General features: G+C 38.7%; 1 protein-coding gene across 3 annotated transcripts in view; it reads left to right on the top strand.

Annotated features, from left to right (window-relative positions):
* The first annotated feature begins 10,219 nt into the window (after positions 1 to 10,219).
* LOC106074425 (uncharacterized) overlaps positions 10,220 to 17,691 on the top strand; it is a 30,092-nt gene continuing 22,620 nt past the window's right edge. For 2 of the 3 annotated variants that reach the window (XM_056017844.1, XM_056017843.1), the window contains exons 1-4: positions 10,222 to 10,746; positions 11,570 to 11,791; positions 13,441 to 13,535; positions 14,624 to 14,726. In XM_056017844.1, the coding sequence (XP_055873819.1) occupies positions 10,680 to 10,746; positions 11,570 to 11,791; positions 13,441 to 13,535; positions 14,624 to 14,726 (487 nt within the window). In that variant the 5' untranslated portion in view covers positions 10,222 to 10,679. Of the gene's footprint in view, positions 10,747 to 11,569; positions 11,792 to 13,440; positions 13,536 to 14,623; positions 14,727 to 17,691 lie in introns of all 3 variants that reach the window. The other variant, XM_056017845.1, reaches the window with a different exon arrangement.

The following is a 17,691-nucleotide window of genomic DNA, read 5'->3' as shown; positions in this document are numbered from 1 at the left end:
TATTATGGCTGCGCAGTCCCAGCTGTGACCTACATATTTTGCCACACCCAGGGCAAGCATAACCATTGTCATCAGGTGGTCGATTTAGATTTTCTTTTCGCCGTCTGCGTTTGTCCTCGGCAGCAGATTTTCTTTTGGTCTCAAATGTGTATCCCGCGGACTTCGTGAGTGACCTGCAGCTGTCTGGTTCTGAGGCCGCATGCAACCAGGTGCTCTCTTCTATATCAGCCTAAGCTGGTCTTGAACTGTCGGACGCCTCTGTTGCGTCGACCACCTTTTAGTTAAGATATATTACGCCTTTAACGGTTTAGCTGTCTACCAGTAGTTTGGTGCTACGCGTCAACGACAGGTAACAAGTTTGTCCCTTTAACGCTCATGTTTATGTTTGTTACCTTAGACTGCCTTAGATCCTTGAGCTTACATTAGGTTTATTAACAGAGTACTATAAATGAAATTAATATTATTAATTTATAAATGAACTTATTTGTTCTCTGGCACTGTCTAGCTTCATAAGAGAGAAATAAACAACTGAAGTCTATTTAACAGTGTCCACTGAGGAATCTTCTTGTGATGTGGCAGCTCTGCAGCAGTACCGCCCTCTGACATGTAACGAGAGTCTTGTTAGAGATTTGAGAGGACTTGAAAGTATCTTTGACGTCAGTTGTCATTATCCCCTTCGTCTGATATAACAACAGTGTATATTGTTTCGATAACTTCCATAGTCGCTTAATCTCTAAGTTTAGGTTCTCATTTTTTTTTTAAATTTGTTTTTCAATTTCAGTTTCCCTTATATTATAGGATAGTGGTACAATGATATCAATGATGGTTGCAATATTTTATTTGTCAATAAACACTAAATCTGGGCGATTAAAATCCACTGTCTTGTCAGTCCGAATAGGTGCATAGGAATCGTTTGATCGAATCCTGGTGAAGACTCTAGGTGGACCACTTCGGGGGCCGATTTAGAGTTTGCGTTTCCACACAAACTGTCTTTATAACCTTGTTTTAAATTTGTTTCATTATCTTTTAGAACGCTCATACTCTTGACATTTCAAATGATGTTTTCATATTTCATCATACTAAATACTAGCAGTACACTCAAGCTACGCCCGTTAATTTGTTCTCAGTTTTATATTGTCTATTATGGCCGGAAATACCTCCCCCGCTTTCTTTTTTGAATTGTAATTGTACTGAGTTTCGTCTTCTGAAATAAGACCGACTATGGCAGTATCATCAGCGAATTTAATGAGTTTAACTGAGTCATAGATGCTTCTTATGTCATTAGTTTAAAGAGTGTACAGAACAGGAGAAAGTACACAACCTTGTGGAGCACCCGTACATAGTACTCGAGTTGACGATTTGGTGTTGTTGACTTTAACATACTGAGGACGTTGGGTTAAAAACTTTAGAACCCATGCTTGTAAGTAAGGGCTGACATTTAAGTTACTCAGTTTGTTTATCATTAGATGTGGCTGTATGGTATTGAAAGCCGAGGAAAAATCTACAAAGTGGACTCGTGCATATGTTTTAGGTGTATTGAGATGTTTATAAAGCTTGTAAGGGTGTTTTAATTCTACATTGTGAAGCACATCGCTGTTTCAGCCGTCGGTGGTATGTACACAACAATAACACACACCTGTGTGAATTCTCTAGGCAAATAGTAAGGCCTAAGTGTGTGACACACATAAGTTCAATGTTAGGGTCACAAATTTTATTCCTGATGTTCACATTCTTGGCGTTGCAGTATTCCTTGTTTATATAGATTGCGAGCCCTCCTCCTTTTGACTTCCCACTATTAATTGTTCTGTCTGCTCTAAAAACGTAAAATGTATCGAGATCAACAGAAGAGTCGGGTATCGTAGCATTGAGCCAGGTTTCAGTGAAACACATTAAGGAACACTCTCTAAATTGATACAGATGTTCACAGCAACCTGTTAATTCTTCCATCTTATTTTGTAAAGACCTAACATTGCCTGTTACGATGGGTGGAAGAAAGCCTCTGTGTCCTCTTCTTCTACTGTTAACTCCTATTCCTCTTCTACGTCCTCTCTTCTTACGTTTTGCGCTAGGGATTTGTTCGGTGAAAGCCTTAGACTTAGGCTCGTTATTAGGTTCCAAGATGGCGGGTGTGTTGTCCAGAATGTCAAGCGTCTTACCACAAAACTCCACTGAAATACACGTTTCCACACAAATTAAAATCCAAACCAACATTAGAATCCAAAAGACACAGTGCACATTCATTGAAACATTGACGCTATTAGTTTTGTGTGGAATGTCTGCCCGTTCGTCTGTCCGTCAGTCCATCTGTCCTTCCGTCCCGTTTAGATCACATAAACTAAGTAAGATAGTGAAAATCCGACCTCATAATATTTTAGATTTTAGACCATTCAAAGTTCGAAGGCAACGGCTACTTTTTTCTTTTCTGAAAGTGAAAAATTTATTTTTTTAAATCACTTATGCAAGCAGTTTTTTTTTTCATAAAAATATACTTTTACAATTATTCAATATTAATAGTAACAAACACGGGAGGCTCCTTAGTAGGGAAGATATCCATTAGCAATATTTTTAACGCATTTATGCAAACAGTTTTAGATTTTTTGTCAAAAACATTTTTTTTTAACATTTGTATTGTTAAGTTAAGTCAGTTCTGTTATACTAACTACTACATTTACACTGCTCTGAGGTCCTCCATGAAAGTGCTGCGCTAAGTTATACGAGGACGTCTCTGTTTGCCTCTTTGGAAGCTTGATCGTCTCTGTTTGCCTCTTTGGAAGCTTGATCGTCTCTGTTTGCCTCTTTGGAAGCTTGATCGGCTCTGTTTGCCTCTTTGGAAGCTTGATCGTCTCTGTTTGCCTCTTTGGAAGCCTGATCGTCTCTGTTTGCCTCTTTGGAAGCTTGATCGTCTCTGTTTGCCTCTTTGGAAGCCTGATCGTCTCTGTTTGCCTCTTTGGAAGCTTGATCGTCTCTGTTTGCCTCTTTGGAAGCCTGATCGTCTCTGTTTGCCTCTTTGGAAGCCTGATCGTCTCTGTTTGCCTCTTTGGAAGCCTGATCGTCTCTGTTTGCCTCTTTGGAAGCCTGATCGTCTCTGTTTGCCTCTTTGGAAGCCTGATCGTCTCTGAACCTTTCGTCTACAAACTGTTGAAGCTGTCTCCAAAAAAAAAACGATGCTGAAAATTTATGTCAGGAATTCATGAACCAGCTAATAAAAAATTCTATTGTTGATGTTGATATTGTTGATATTGTTGATGTTTTCTGGATAAATAACTTGATAATAAAACTATTGAAATAATTTTTTAAAATATATTTCTTTGGCGTTTATTTGTTTTACTAATAATTTGCTCCACAAATGTAGACTGCACCTTTGGCTTCTTATCAATTTGAAAGAATTTAACAATATTAAGTAGTATTTTAATTCCTTGACATTTTCGAATTTGTTTACCTTGCATTTTATAAACAGATGGTTTAAAAATTATAACACAATCCGTTTCACAAATTTATTTTTTTCTTTGTATGTATTATAAAAAATTATTTTAAAAGAAAAAACATAGAAATTAAAAAAAAAAAAAAGAAGACAATTTTCAGTCATCAATCAGTAAGCGGGAACCTTAGTCTATCAGCTTATACAATGTATTAAGATTTTAATCATGTTTCAAAGACACAAAAAAGTAATTACAGAAAATGTTGTACGTGTAATATAGAAGAACTCGTTTGAGAAGAATTTTTTTTTTTTTTACAAAGCTTTTATCAACTCATTCTGTCTTTCTGTCTGTCTGGGAAATCATTTTTTACACGTTTATTTCTCCGACACCCAATCTGGAATCCAGCTGAAATGTGCACAATTTCTTTTACCTAACAACACAAGAATCAATAATAAAACAAAAACATTTAGTTAATTAATCATTGATAATTAATTATTTTGTCTGGTACCTCAAACGAAATAATGTATACTTGACTGATATAGTGGTATAAGCTGAATTAGTCCCCTTTATAGGTAGTGGGCTGAGTCTTTGTGAACACAAACATGAAATACGACGAGACTATAGAAGCAATAGGAGGCGCGGTGGCTGAGCGGTAAAGCGCTTGACTTCCGAACCGGAGACCGTTGTTCGAATCCTTGTGAAGACTGGGGTTTTTAATTTTGTAAATCTTCGGACGCCTCTGAGTCCACCTACCTCTAATGGGTACCTGATATTAGTTAGGGAAAAGCAAAGGCGGTTGGCCGTTGCGCTGGCCACATGACATGACTGCTTTATAGTTCGCTATTCTAGGTGTTACTGCTATGTCGTTGGTAGTTCTATAGGTTACTACTCTGTAGGTCGCTGTTCTATACGCTACCACTAAGTAGTTTTCTGTTCTAGAGATCGCTGCTATATTTAAAAAAAAATATTTTCAAATGCATGGCTTATGTTTGCATCAAATAAAATATAAAAATAATTTTTTAAAAACATTTTTTAACATTTTTCGTCTGAGTTTTCAAACACCCAAGTGAACATCTCCAAGATTCTCGCCCTGAACTTTGAACTCATCTTATAGTACACCACGATGCTTATACTGCAATTAACCGTCTCCATGAAAAACGCCACCGAGCCAACCAAGAGGACCAAGTTCCAATACGTTCCATTTATGCCCATTCCGGGGACCAGTGCTCGCGCTGTGAGAATCGCGCAGAACGGAATGAAGCACACGATAAAGATGACGGAGACTGCCGAGATCATCAGCATGACTTTCCGTTCTTTTCCGGGGATTCCCTTTCCGGTTGCTTCACCCGCGCTGGAGAACGATTTCCTCCATAACGCTTTGCTGCGCAAGGTGATCACAATGACGATCGTGCAGAAGAGAACGATGAAGAAGGCGAAGAAAGGGATGAAGAAATCCGTCACGAAGTAGGTATAACTAAAGACCAGGTCTTTGTTCGGACGGTAGAGTATTCCGTAGAGCGTCCTGTTCCTGGACTTGACGAACTTCCAGTCGCAGTAGGTCATGATGTAGTTCGGGCTAACATTCAGCACCATTATCAGGTAGATCGAGGCGTTGCAGGCAAAAGACACCCTATTGGTCAGCACCTGTTTGACTTTCAGCGGCCAGGCCACGCAGAGGCAGCGCTCGAGAGTTACGAACGCCGTGACAAAACCCCTGACTCTAGAGAAGTAGTTGTGGGGGTAGAAAGCGTACAGGCTTTGAACCTCCAGAGGAAGAAAAGTCAGGTCCGCCTCCGCCAACCAAGGGTTCACCATCACGTTGTACAGCTGGAGGGTGATCAGGGCGCCGAGGTCGCTCAAAGCCAACGACACCAAGCTGATATTAACGCCGTCTTTAAAGCCCTCAAGCACAAAGACTCGTATGACGATTACATTCGCAGCAATGCCGGCTAGCCCTAGAAGTTCTCCCAGTACGTCCAAGTTTACCAAGAGCACAATGTCAAGGACAGCCTGGCTGACGACCCCAACAGTGGAGACGAAAACGAGACTGCTCTTGTTCCCTGGCGTCTCTATCAACACAAGTCCTGAACTGTAATTCATGCTTCGGAATTGTCCTGTCTCAGAATAAAGCTAGCAGTAATGAGTTCGATCCTAAATCTATTTACAGTCCTCAGTACACGTTAGATCATACCTTTATCCTTTACATTCTCGATACAAATTATAACAGGACTCAGACCTATGTGGTCTCTGAAGTTATACCGTATCGCTCAACTCTCAAATTTCAGTGCCTGGTAGATTATACCTCTTAGATTCAAGGTCTCAGTACAAGTTCTAATATTTGACTTAATGCTAATATCTCAGAGAAGTTACAACATGTCACCTAACTCTGAATATTAAGTACGAGCCTTATCATTAAGCCAATTTTTATACTATTACCCACTTAGAACGTTATGCCTATATAGTATCTTGACAGTATTTATTCTTCTCGGTACAGTGAGAGTCTTCTTGTTTACGAGACACTATTCTGACTATAGTTACAGAATTCGGCCCATTATAAAAAACATTTTTTTTAACTTGTATGTTAGTTCGTAATGACAATATTCGCTATAGAGATTCATAATTAAAAAGATGTACATTTTTTTACTAACTATTTACACAAGACTTTCATTGTTTAATTGGGATCATATGCTCCCTGATCATAATCAAACACTTTTATTAGAATCTTTAAAAAAAATGTAATGGTTCTACATCTTTGAATAAAAACTTCGTTGATGTACCTTCCTTGTAAATAATTTGTTCTAATCAAGTAATGGGACTTGCCAGTAACCAGTCATCCGAAGAGACAGACACGCGCCATCTTTAATTATTGGGCAAATATGTTCCCGGAGGCGTCAGAATTTTAAAAACAAACAAATCTTCTCAAATAAACGAGTTACTTCGTACGTCTCAAACTTTGAACGTTAGTTTGTATTTGATGTACAAACATGCAGGGGACTCTTCCTGAGTTGGACAGGCAACACTGTCTCGTGTGAACTTTGAATCAAAGTCAACAAGCCAACGCTAACACAAAAACAAGAGTCTGAGAATGTATTTGCACAATAATTAATGAACCTTGACGTCCATGGATTATTACGAATTCAAACCTTGTGGCTCATTTGATGTTTTAGGGTTACATTGATTATAATTATAATGCAAATTAACTTAATCCTTTGAGACCGGCTAATTATTTATTTTTTTTACAGTTTTACGTGATTTGGATTCTGCATGGTGACTTTTGGAAAAGTACCGAAGGAAGCTTAAAAAAAACTTACACTACTGTCTATTGGATTCTCGCTTTTGTTCTGGACTAGATGACATTGAATTATGGGATAAGATATTAGTCGTTCGAGTTACTCGCTTGTGGGGGGCTCTATATGAGTATTTTTACTTTCTCTGTGGCATTTTACGTCTCGAGAGACGATCTTTTCCCTTTGCAACTTCTTGTGTGACTAAAGAGGCCAATCCTTGATACACAGCTGCGATCGCAGGTTGGGCATATATAATCACCAGGCGCCGTTGCATTTTCACCCTTCTTTCTGCTTCTGTTGTGTATGACATCTGCAATCTGTGACCCTTCCTTTATGCTCTCTCTCCATGTGGATCTGTCCAGTGCCACCTCTTCCCAATCGCCAGTATCAATTTTGAAGAGCTTCATGTCGCGTTTGCATACATCCGTATAACGTAAAAGTGGGCGACCAGCGGCTCTCCTGCCTTCTATTAGATCGCCATACAGGATGTCCTGTGGAAGTCGACCTACTGGCATTCTACGAACGTGGCCAAGCCAGCCAAGGCGTCTGCTGCTGATAACAGAGCGGATGTACTGGCATCCTGCTCTTTGTAGCACTTCCTCATTGGTTATCTTATCTTGCCACCTTATTTTAAAGATCCGCCTTAGGCATCGGAGGTGGAAGACATTCAGCTTTTTTTCCTGCCATGAGTAGGTTGACCAAGTTTCACTTCTGTACAGCAAGGTGCTCAACACACAGGTCCGGTAGACTAGGACTTTAGTACTGTTAGTCAGCAATGTGTTGTCCCAGACTATTTTCTGCAACCGTGACATGGTGGCCATTGCCTTGGCTATCCTGTTGTTTATGTCTTTATCCAGTAGAGTGTTGTTGGATATGATGGAGCCAAGGTAACAAAAGTGATCAACAATTTCTAGTGGTTGGCCATTAATGCTTACTTGAGGTGCAATGTTTGTGTTTTGGACAAGTATCTTAGTCTTGCTTTGACTGATGTTTAAGCCAACTTCTTGCAAGCAGCAGATAGTTTGTCAACCAGGGACTGTAGCTGAATATCAGAATCAGCCACAATAGCTGCATTATCAGCATACAGGAGTTCCCTGACCATTAGCTTCCTAACCTTGGTTTTTGCCCGCATCCTTGATACATTAAATAGTTTTCCAGAGGATCTTGTATGGAGAAACACACCTTCGTTTATGTCGCTGTACGCATAATGCAGTAGACAGGAGAAGAATAAGCCAAACAGAGTAGGTGCGAGCACACATCCCTGCTTGACACCACTGCAAACCTCAAAAGGTGCTGATTGGGCTCCATTGAATTTGACAGTACATTTAGTTTCCTCGTGAAAACACTCAATTAACTTCAGTAGTTTGGGAGGGCAACCTATTTTCCTCAGGAGTTTGAAAAGGCCACTTCTGCTGACCATGTCAAAAGCTTTAGTCAGATCAAAAAAACAATGTAAAGGGGTCTGTCTCTCTCTCTGAATTTCTCCTGCAGTAGTCGTAGAGAAGATATCATGTCTATAGTGGATCTACCACTCCTGAATCCACACTGAGACTCTGGGTAGACTCTAGAAGCTATCACTTGCAGCCTGGATAGTGCCACTCTAGCAAAGATTTTGCCCACTATACTGAGGAGAGAGATACCCCTGTAGTTGTTGCAGTCACTCCGATCCCCTTTGTTCTTGTATATTGTGACTATAGTTGCGTCACGCATGCCCTGTGGGACATGACCTGTTTCCCAACAGCGGCAGAGGAGAATATAGAGTTCAGGCAGTAGGAGTGATTCGTTGACTTTCACTACTTCCACTTGGATACCATCACTCCCAGGAGATTTTCTATTTTTTATGCAGTTAATTGCTTTTTTGAGGTCACTTACTTTTTACTTTAAATATTAAATATTACGCAAAATGCAGGGGTCTATAAAGAGGTCAAGCCCCTCAGAGCCCCCAAATGATGGAAAATTCCTAGCTACGCTCCTGTTTACTTTAGCCTACATGTCTTATAAGATTCAAGAGGTTTCTTCAAATAGATCTCTACATCCTACTTAGAGACTGAAACTCAACCAAGGCGTTGTTTTTATGGCTGATTCAGGAACCTAGTTCGTGTTCCTTGGGGAATAAATAATATATATTTCTCCCTGTTGAGGATTAAATATCTCAGTGCTGGTGTCTTTCTGTTAAATTAATGCATTCGTAATTTATAAACAAGTATTTTATGTATAATTGACATTCTGGTGTTTTGTAGTGAAGTGTCTCGTAGTTGTAGTGAAGAGTCTTTAGTTGTAGTGAAGTGTCTCTTTGTTGTGGTGAAGTGTCTCTTTGTTGTGGTGAAGTGTCTCTTTGTTGTAGTGAAGTGTCTCTCTGTTGTGGTGAAGTGTCTCTTTGTTGTAGTGAAGTGTCTCTTTGTTGTAGTGAAGTGTCTCTTTGTTTTGTTGAAGTGTCTTTTTGTTGTGGTGAAGTGTCTCTTTGTTGTAATGAAGTGTCTCTTAGTTGTAATGAAGTGTCTCTTTGTTGTAGTGAAGTGTCTCTTTGTTGTAGTGAAGTGTCTCTTTGTTGTAGTGAAGTGTCTCTTAGTTGTAATGAAGTGACTCTTTGTTGTAGTGAAGTGCCTCTTAATTGTAGTGAAGTGTCTCTTTGTTGTGGTGAAGTGTCTCTTTGTTGTAATGAAGTGTCTCTTAGTTGTAATGAAGTGACTCTTTGTTGTAGTGAAGTGCCTCTTAATTGTAGTGAAGTGTCTCTTTGTTGTAGTGAAGTGTCTCTTTGTTGTGGTGAAGTGTCTCTTTGTTGTAGTGAAGTGTCTCTTTGATGACATGTATAGAAACACTTTCAAAGAACAACAGAATATATTAAAATGTGATTACGAGAAATGTATTGACATGAGTTTAAATCTAAAAAAAAACTACTGAAGACATTCATTTACTTGCGTCCAAGTTCTCACATATAGAAGACATGATTGTACTAGATACTTAGGATGAGCTGAGGTCATGTGAGAATGTACCGAGGAAATGCCTAAGACATTCCGATGATTTGAGGATATTTTTAGGAGATAGAGTCACATCCTCATCCATTTGCTAGAACTAATTTGTATAATTTGCTCCTTCTTCCCTATTGCTTTTAGAGCTTAGCCAGCCAGGATAACTAGTGACTTGGCAGAATTTAAGTCATTGGTTAACATGCATGACTAGATGCATGACGCGTAGGACGTAATCATCTTCTTTTTTTGAAGTAACGTCTCTAGTTTATAAGATAAGATACGATGCTTAGGGCATATTTGGGATGCTTTGTGCTGGCCACTCATTCTTGTTAACTGTTGCTCTTATAAACTCAAACCTAATATCATTCGTCTCATAATCCTCCTATTCTGCAACGTCAAATGTACTTTTTTTTTCCCCACTATCGAAAGACATCACAAGATTTTGTTTCGCATGTCTCGCACATGTAAGCACGCAAATGAAACAGCTTTGTTGACACGGAACAGGAAGTAGACAAAATATAAACTTATTATTAAGGATTATTTAAGGATTTTTTAAATGAAAAGAAAAGTTGTTGTTTTTTTGCTAAATATATAAAACTAATCTGTAGAATTGTTTATAATTATGTTAATACTGATATTGAAAAGAAATTGATTTGATTTTGTTTTAGCTTCTAAATATAAACAGACTACACTCAGATCTAGATCTATAAAATATTGTAAGAACATAAAACTATAGTCTATAGGGAAAAAATCTGATTATCGTCTAGTTTAGGGACTCATCTCTACTTATTGCTATAGTTAAATTAGAATCACATCCAGATCTAGAGTAGATCTACATATTTAAATCTAATATTTATTTTAGGTTTATTTTCCACAATTTATGACATAGCTAGATATCTAGATCTTATTCGATGAATGATCCAAGCAGTTTTATTCAATGACAAGAAATACGAACTCTATAAAAGAAGAGTTCCTCTTATCACAGTTCTTCATGTCCAAACATTATGTGGCCAAAACCTGTTCTAAAGTTCGCTCTTGTTGTGCGTCTGGTATTTTGTGCAACAGACAAAGGTAATAATTATTTCTGGTCTTATACTAATAGTGACATTCTAATCTTTTGTAGTGAAGTGTCTCGTAGTTGTAGGGTCTGGCTGGTAAAGCGCTTGGCTTCCGAACCGGGGTTCGAATCCTGATAAAGACTAGGATTTTTACTTTAGGGATCTTTAAGGCGCCTCTGAGTCCACCCAGCTCTAATGGGTACCTGACATTAGTTGGGAAAAAGTAAAGTTGGTTGGTCGTTGTACTGGCCACATGACAACCTCGTAAACCGTAGGCCACAGAAACAGTTGCCCTTTACATCGTCTGCCATATAGATAATAAGGTCTGAAAGGGGAACTTTACTTTTTTTAAATATATAATAATAATGGCAATATCTTTGACTCCGAAGATTAAGGATGAGGTCAGTGTTTCATATGACTACTCAAACCCAGTTACGACCTACATATTTTAAGGACCTAACGCAGACAAAGACGTTGTCCGCTTTCGGTCTATATCTAACAACTATATTAAAACCAAGATCCTAGTGATCTCTTCAACCACCATAATTTGCACTGCAGAACACGAACCACGAACTACGAACAATTTCACAAAGAAACATCTTTTTAAAAAGTATTTTTTATATTCTACTTGTAGCTTTGCTATCGGCTGTCCGCTTTATCAAAAGCCAGAAAGTTAAATATTCAAATGACCTTAACCTTTAGTGGTACCTGTACGATAAATTATAAAGTAAAAACTATAAACTAGTATATTTAATGTACCAACTTATAACTATAAATTTTAAACACGGCATGATGCGTATAGAATTCATGAACTACAGTATAATTATTGTTTTCAGAGAACTTGACCAGCGATGTCACTACCTTGACCACCACTACTAGTAAACAGACGACAAAAATATTAGCGACGACTACATCCTCGTCGACATCGACATCCAGTAGCACGGCAGCATCGTCCACCACCAACAGAACGGTCAGCGCTACGAACGCCACGGACGAGATATTGACTACGTCCGCGGCAAACGATAGGGCGGATGGTGGTTCTAAAATTGCAGCGACAGGTTGGTGATTTGATGTACTTTAACCATGTACTTCAATGTAGTACTTAAATCTAGTACTTTCTGTTGTCCTTTATGTTGTACTTATCCGTGTACTTTACTATATCAAGGGGCCCAAACAAGACTCTGGCCTGATCTGGAAACCACTCGTGGTTCATCTTAGATTTAGGATTACTGAACTGAACTTTCCAACATGTAAAAAAGAACGAAGAAGAAGAAGGTGTACTTTAATGATGTACTTTTAATGTTCTATTTTATGTTGTACTTTTAATGTGGTCTTTTTTAATGTTGTATTTTATATTGTATGTACTTTTCATGTTGGAATGGGGTGGCTGAGTGGTAAAGCTTGACTTCCAAGCGGGGTCCGGGATTCAAACCCTGGTGAAGACAGGGATTTTTAATTTCAGGTTCTTCGGGCACCTCTGTGTCCACCCAGCTCTATTGGGTACCTTACGATAGTTGGGGAAAATTAAAGGCGGTTGGTCATTGTGCTGGCCACATGACACCTTCGTTAACCGTAGGCCACGGAAATAGATGACGGTTACATTATCTGCCGTATAGACCACAGGGTTTAAACATTTACTTTTTATGTTGTATTTTATGTTGCACAATAAGTTGTACTTTTGATTGCATTTTCAATTTCACTGTAACGTTTCGCTGTTCTGTAATGCTGTACTTTTAATGTGTTACTTTATGTTGTACTATAATTTTTTACTGTCAAGTTATAATGTAGTCTAATGTAGCGTTTTATGCTCTACTTTAATGTTGTACTGTATGTTGTAAGTAATGTATTACTTCAAAGTTGTTGCTGTACTCTATGCTGTATTTTAAGTTGCACTTAAATGTTTTAATTCAATGTTTTACTGTAACGTCTTGTTGTACTCTACTGTTGTAATTTATGTTGTACTTTAATGGTGTACTTTAATGGTGTACTTTAATGTACTTTTATTGTTGAACTTTTTTTTCCACTTTATTTTCCAAAAGATACATTGCAAAAAAAAATCCAATTTTATGGTATCACAACAACAAATGTAAAATGTACATTTAATGTTGTACTTTACAATGTATTCAATGTTGTTAGGTAATGTGGTATTTAATGTTGTATCTATTACCTCCAGTTACAAACACAGGCTAGAGCTATTGGAGGGGAGGAGAATGCCTGCGTGCAGTGTAGGAATCGAACATTTTCCGCTGAGATAGCTGCTGGGAGTGTGTTGGCCATTTTCAGTCTTAAAATGAGTGGTCAGATGAGATTACATCCTCATCATTGTCCATAGTTGGAACCACACTGTCCACACGACAGTTTCCACTTCCCGTGCAGTTGTTCCGGTCCAAGGGTAGCATTTCAAGATATGTCTTCGAAGATGAACACTGACGAACCGGCGCCTTGGGCGTCATTATCCCGATGGACTGTTAAAATATATTTTAATCAACGGCCTGGTGGAGGCGCGGTGACTAAGCGCTAAAGCGCTTGGCTTCTGAACCGGAGGTCCCGGCTTCGAAAACTGGAATTTTTTAATTTCGGGATTTTTGGACTCCTCTGAGGCCACCCAGCTCTACTGGGTACCTGTCGTTAGTTGGGTAAAAGTAAAGGCTGTTATACTCTAATGTTTTATCGGTAAAGGTAACTTTACACATCCTTTCTTTGACAGAAATGAAAAAGCTTTGCAATGGTCAGAGGTCAGCGTTCAGTGACGACATTTGGTACCTCTATTGTGATATCCGAAACAGCTGGAGCTCTGCAAAGGTCAAATTTGTTACAATTACTTTCAAATTCATGCTTCTATTGGAAATGAAGTACTTTAAAAAAAAATTTAGAATCATCTTTTACCAGCAAGATGACATTGAAAATCTTTTTGTGGGTTTGGTGTGCTTTCTGTATGCAATCACCAGCATTTTCAGTTTCTGGTCAATGTCATCAGATCACACTACCTTAAGGAGTGGGGGCGTTGGGGCTGAGAGGTCAAGTGCTAGGCTAGAACTAGGATTATTTAATTTAGGACGTCCCCGAGTCATGGCAGCTCTAATGGCTATCTGACATTTGTTGGGGAAAATAAAGGCGGTTGGTCGTGGTGCTAGCCTAACCCTAACCCTCGTTAACCATTGACCTTGAGCTGCCCTATAGATTCCAAGGTCTGAAAGAGACAATTTACCACTACTTTATATAACCTTGTCTTTTATCATACTAATGAATGCTCAATGAAAAGGGAAGCTAAGAGAATAATTCCTTAACCTTCTTGTAATAAGATCATTTTATTTTATTGTACTTTGTTTTAGTTCTTGGTAGCTAGAAAAATATTTAAAAAAAAGAATGAATACAAAATATTCATTTCAAAAGCTTAAGAGAAACAACTTCTCTTATACATCTTTATTTATAAATAATGCAGACTTTTGTTTTACCTTATTCGATATCAAACGAAATAATTTTTTTAACAATAGATAATTTAATAATTGGTAATTTGGTCTTTTATTCATTCAAGTTCTTTTTTGGTACAATAAATAGTTGTTTAAACTTGATCTTCGAATTCGTGTTTTAGAAAGGGAACTAAACACTATTAATTTAGCCATATTGAAGGGTTAATCTCCCTTGTAGGTATCAAACACAATAATATTAATTACTAGTAAGTATTGACCAATTGGTTAATGTTTCGTATTGATTGATGTCTTGTCTTCGTCAATGACTGATTGTGCAAAGTTTCAATTTGATCTGAGAAAGGCTGTGGAAGAAATAACGTGTACACGCATTTCACCGGACAGACAGAAAGACAGACAGAGTGAGTTGATAAAGCTTTGTAGCAATGCACGTATTTTAAAGTGCTTTTTGTCTCTATACAGAGATTCTGCAAGAACAATGGTATGTACTTGGCCAGCTTCAAGGATCGCGATGACTTGATGGAAACTCTGAACAAAATAGGAATCAACAAAACACCAGATGCAAGTAAGTCGTTTGGGTGATCCCAACAAATGTATTGTTGGCCTCTCTCAGCGTTGAAGCGATCTTGTTTCATCTAGTAGAGCTCTTTTTTTTACGTGACTGTAAAGCCCTATTCCAGAGAGATCTGTTGGCCCTATTCCTGAGAGATCTGTAAAGCCCTATTCCTGAGAGATCTGTAAAGCCCTATTCCTGAGAGATCTGTAAAGCCCTATTCCTGAGAGATCTGTAAAGCCCTATTGCTGAGAGATCTGTAAAGCCCTATTGCTGAGAAATCTGTAGAGCCCTATTTATGAGAGATCTGTTGAGCACATTTCCTGAGAGATCTGTAAAGCCCTATTCCTGAGAGATCTGTAAAGCCCTATTCCTGATCTGTAAAGCCCTATTCCTGAGAAATCTGTAGAGCCCTATTCATGAGAGATCTGTTGAGCACATTTCCTGAGAGATCTGTAAAGCCCTATTCCTGAGAGATCTGTAAAGCCCTATTCCTGAGAGATCTGTAAAGCCCTATTCCTGAGAAATCTGTAGAGCCCAATTCATGAGAGATCTGTTGAGCACATTTCCTGAGAGATCTGTAAAGCCCTATTCCTGAGAGATCTGTAAAGCCCTATTCCTGAGAGATCTGTAAAGCCCTATTCCTGAGAGATCTGTAAAGCCCTATTCCTGAGAAATCTGTAGAGCCCAATTCATGAGAGATCTGTTGAGCACATTTCCTGAGAGATCTGTAAAGCCCTATTCCTGAGAGATCTGTAAAGCCCTATTCCTGAGAGATCTGTAAAGCCCTATTCCTGAGAGATCTGTAAAGCCCTATTCCTGAGAAATCTGTAGAGCCCAATTCATGAGAGATCTGTTGAGCACATTTCCTGAGAGATCTGTAAAGCCCTATTCCTGAGAAATCTGTTAAGCCCTATTCCTGAGAGATCTGGAGAGCTTATTCCTGAGAGATTTGTAAAGCCCTATTCCTGAGAGATCTGTAGAGACATTCCGGTCCACTTAAAATGCAGGTCGACTACAATGGTGAATCTGCATTGCTTTCTCCAGTTTTTAAGGTTGGCGGGTTTGATCCCAGAGAGGCATAAAACAGGCTTTTAAAGTGCCAAGTCTATATTTAATTTATATCTACGATTATGAAAAATATTGTTTGGAGCAGTGATAGAATCATTATATTAAAAAAAAAGGTTAGAAAGTTTTTAACTCTGAATAAGGAGAGTGGAGATGTTCTCTATGTGACATTTTACGTCTCGAGAGATGATGTTTTCCATTTGAAACTTCTTGTGTGACTAAAAAGACCCATCCTTGATGCACAGATGCGGTCACAGGTTTGGCATTTGTAATCACCAGGCGCCTTTTTGCATTTTCACCCTTCATAGAGTACCACAAGGTCGACTTAACAGAAAGCATGAGAGCCGCTGGTCGTCCACTTTTAAGTTACACTGATGTAGGCAAACGCGACATTAAGCTCTTCAAAATCGACATTAACAGGTGGGGGCAAAAAAGAGGCACTGGATAGATCCACATGAATAGCGAGCAAAAAGGAACGGGTCACGGATTGCAGATGCCATACACAACAGAAGTAGAGGAGATGTCAGGGCTATTTATATCACCAGTATCATAACTTGATAAGCAGCCTTTAGGGGTGAGGGGCTTCCGGTCCACCCTTGTCCTATGCTTAAGAGAAGTCCTTTGTCAGTGGACTACACGAGTGCTTGTGTTTATTTCCACTTTCCTATTTAAAATTGTCGGGTGAATAGGACCGGGTGATAACGCTTTCATTTTTTAGCAGTTTGATATATCACTGCTATAACTTTTCTGTTTATTGCTTTGGGTAAGTAAGTCATAACCATCTATGACTGTTATATTCTTATTCACATCACCAAATAAACTTTAGGTATTCAAAATGTACATGTCTATTCTTCATGGGGGTTGCAGCATATGTAGCGATCCAAAGCTACTCATCATAGGGGATCAAAATTGAATCCCGACTAGTTCTATGATGGCTGAGGTGTTCTTGCATACAAATGTACACACTACAAAAGATAGTTTCAATTTTGTCATTTTCATTTTAAACGCGGTATAAGTTAGTCCATGTCATTCATTATGGAATGTCTAAGCATGTGAAATGATTACATGGTGACGATTCGTCCGCTAAGCAAAAACAATCGACCTCAATGAGTTACTCAGAAATTAATTACTTTATCTTTGCCGTAATAAGCGCCGTGGGAAGGAAGGTACCCAGACTATTTCCCCACCTCTCTATCTTCTTTTATCACATTTTTTTCGCAAATAAGATCTTAAGAATTTCTGACCAGAGGTCAAGCGTCAAAGGTCTAGACTAAAGGGGAAGGGATAGTATGGCCGCCTCGCAAGATGAAGGAGCTATCAAAGTTGACAGACTGGAATATAGTCTGAAACTAGAGTTATTGCCCAGGTGTTCTTAAGATCTTATATATCCTAAATAAAAAAAAGATCTTATTTGCGAATAAGTGGTAGGCGTTAATATCACATCGCCTGTGAAGAGCTATCACATGATCTATCACATGACCTATCACATGATCTATCACATGACAGGTTTACCTGTACAATCTCTATTCCCGCCATAGCAGTTAATAAGTCTTAAACTTCTTCAATCAGGACCAGTCGTCCGATTTATTAGAGAACGTCGAGGGGCGTTCCTTCAGGGATTCCATTTTTCGTGCTACCCTATTTGTGACAAGAGGGACAATAAGGGTAGCTACTTTTTTTTTTCAATAAGAGTTATTCCCCTTTAGTACTTGATTTAAGTCCCTGTTAAGTGTTTACAATTGCCACTCTCTCTTGAGTCCTTGAGCTGACAAGTGTATTTTGAACCAAGTCTCTATAATGTTTAATTAATACTTGAGTTGCTGTGCTTTAACTGTGTTACTCAAGAGGAGTGTGCCACTGTTATGGGATCATCATCATCATCAAACTCCATTAGAGTGAGGGCTTGAGA

This window comes from Biomphalaria glabrata, chromosome 18, assembly GCF_947242115.1.
Source record: "Biomphalaria glabrata chromosome 18, xgBioGlab47.1, whole genome shotgun sequence".
Classification (NCBI taxonomy): domain Eukaryota; kingdom Metazoa; phylum Mollusca; class Gastropoda; family Planorbidae; genus Biomphalaria; species Biomphalaria glabrata.
The sequence above is the reverse complement of the archived record's forward strand: the minus strand, read 5'-3'. Positions and strand labels throughout refer to the sequence as shown.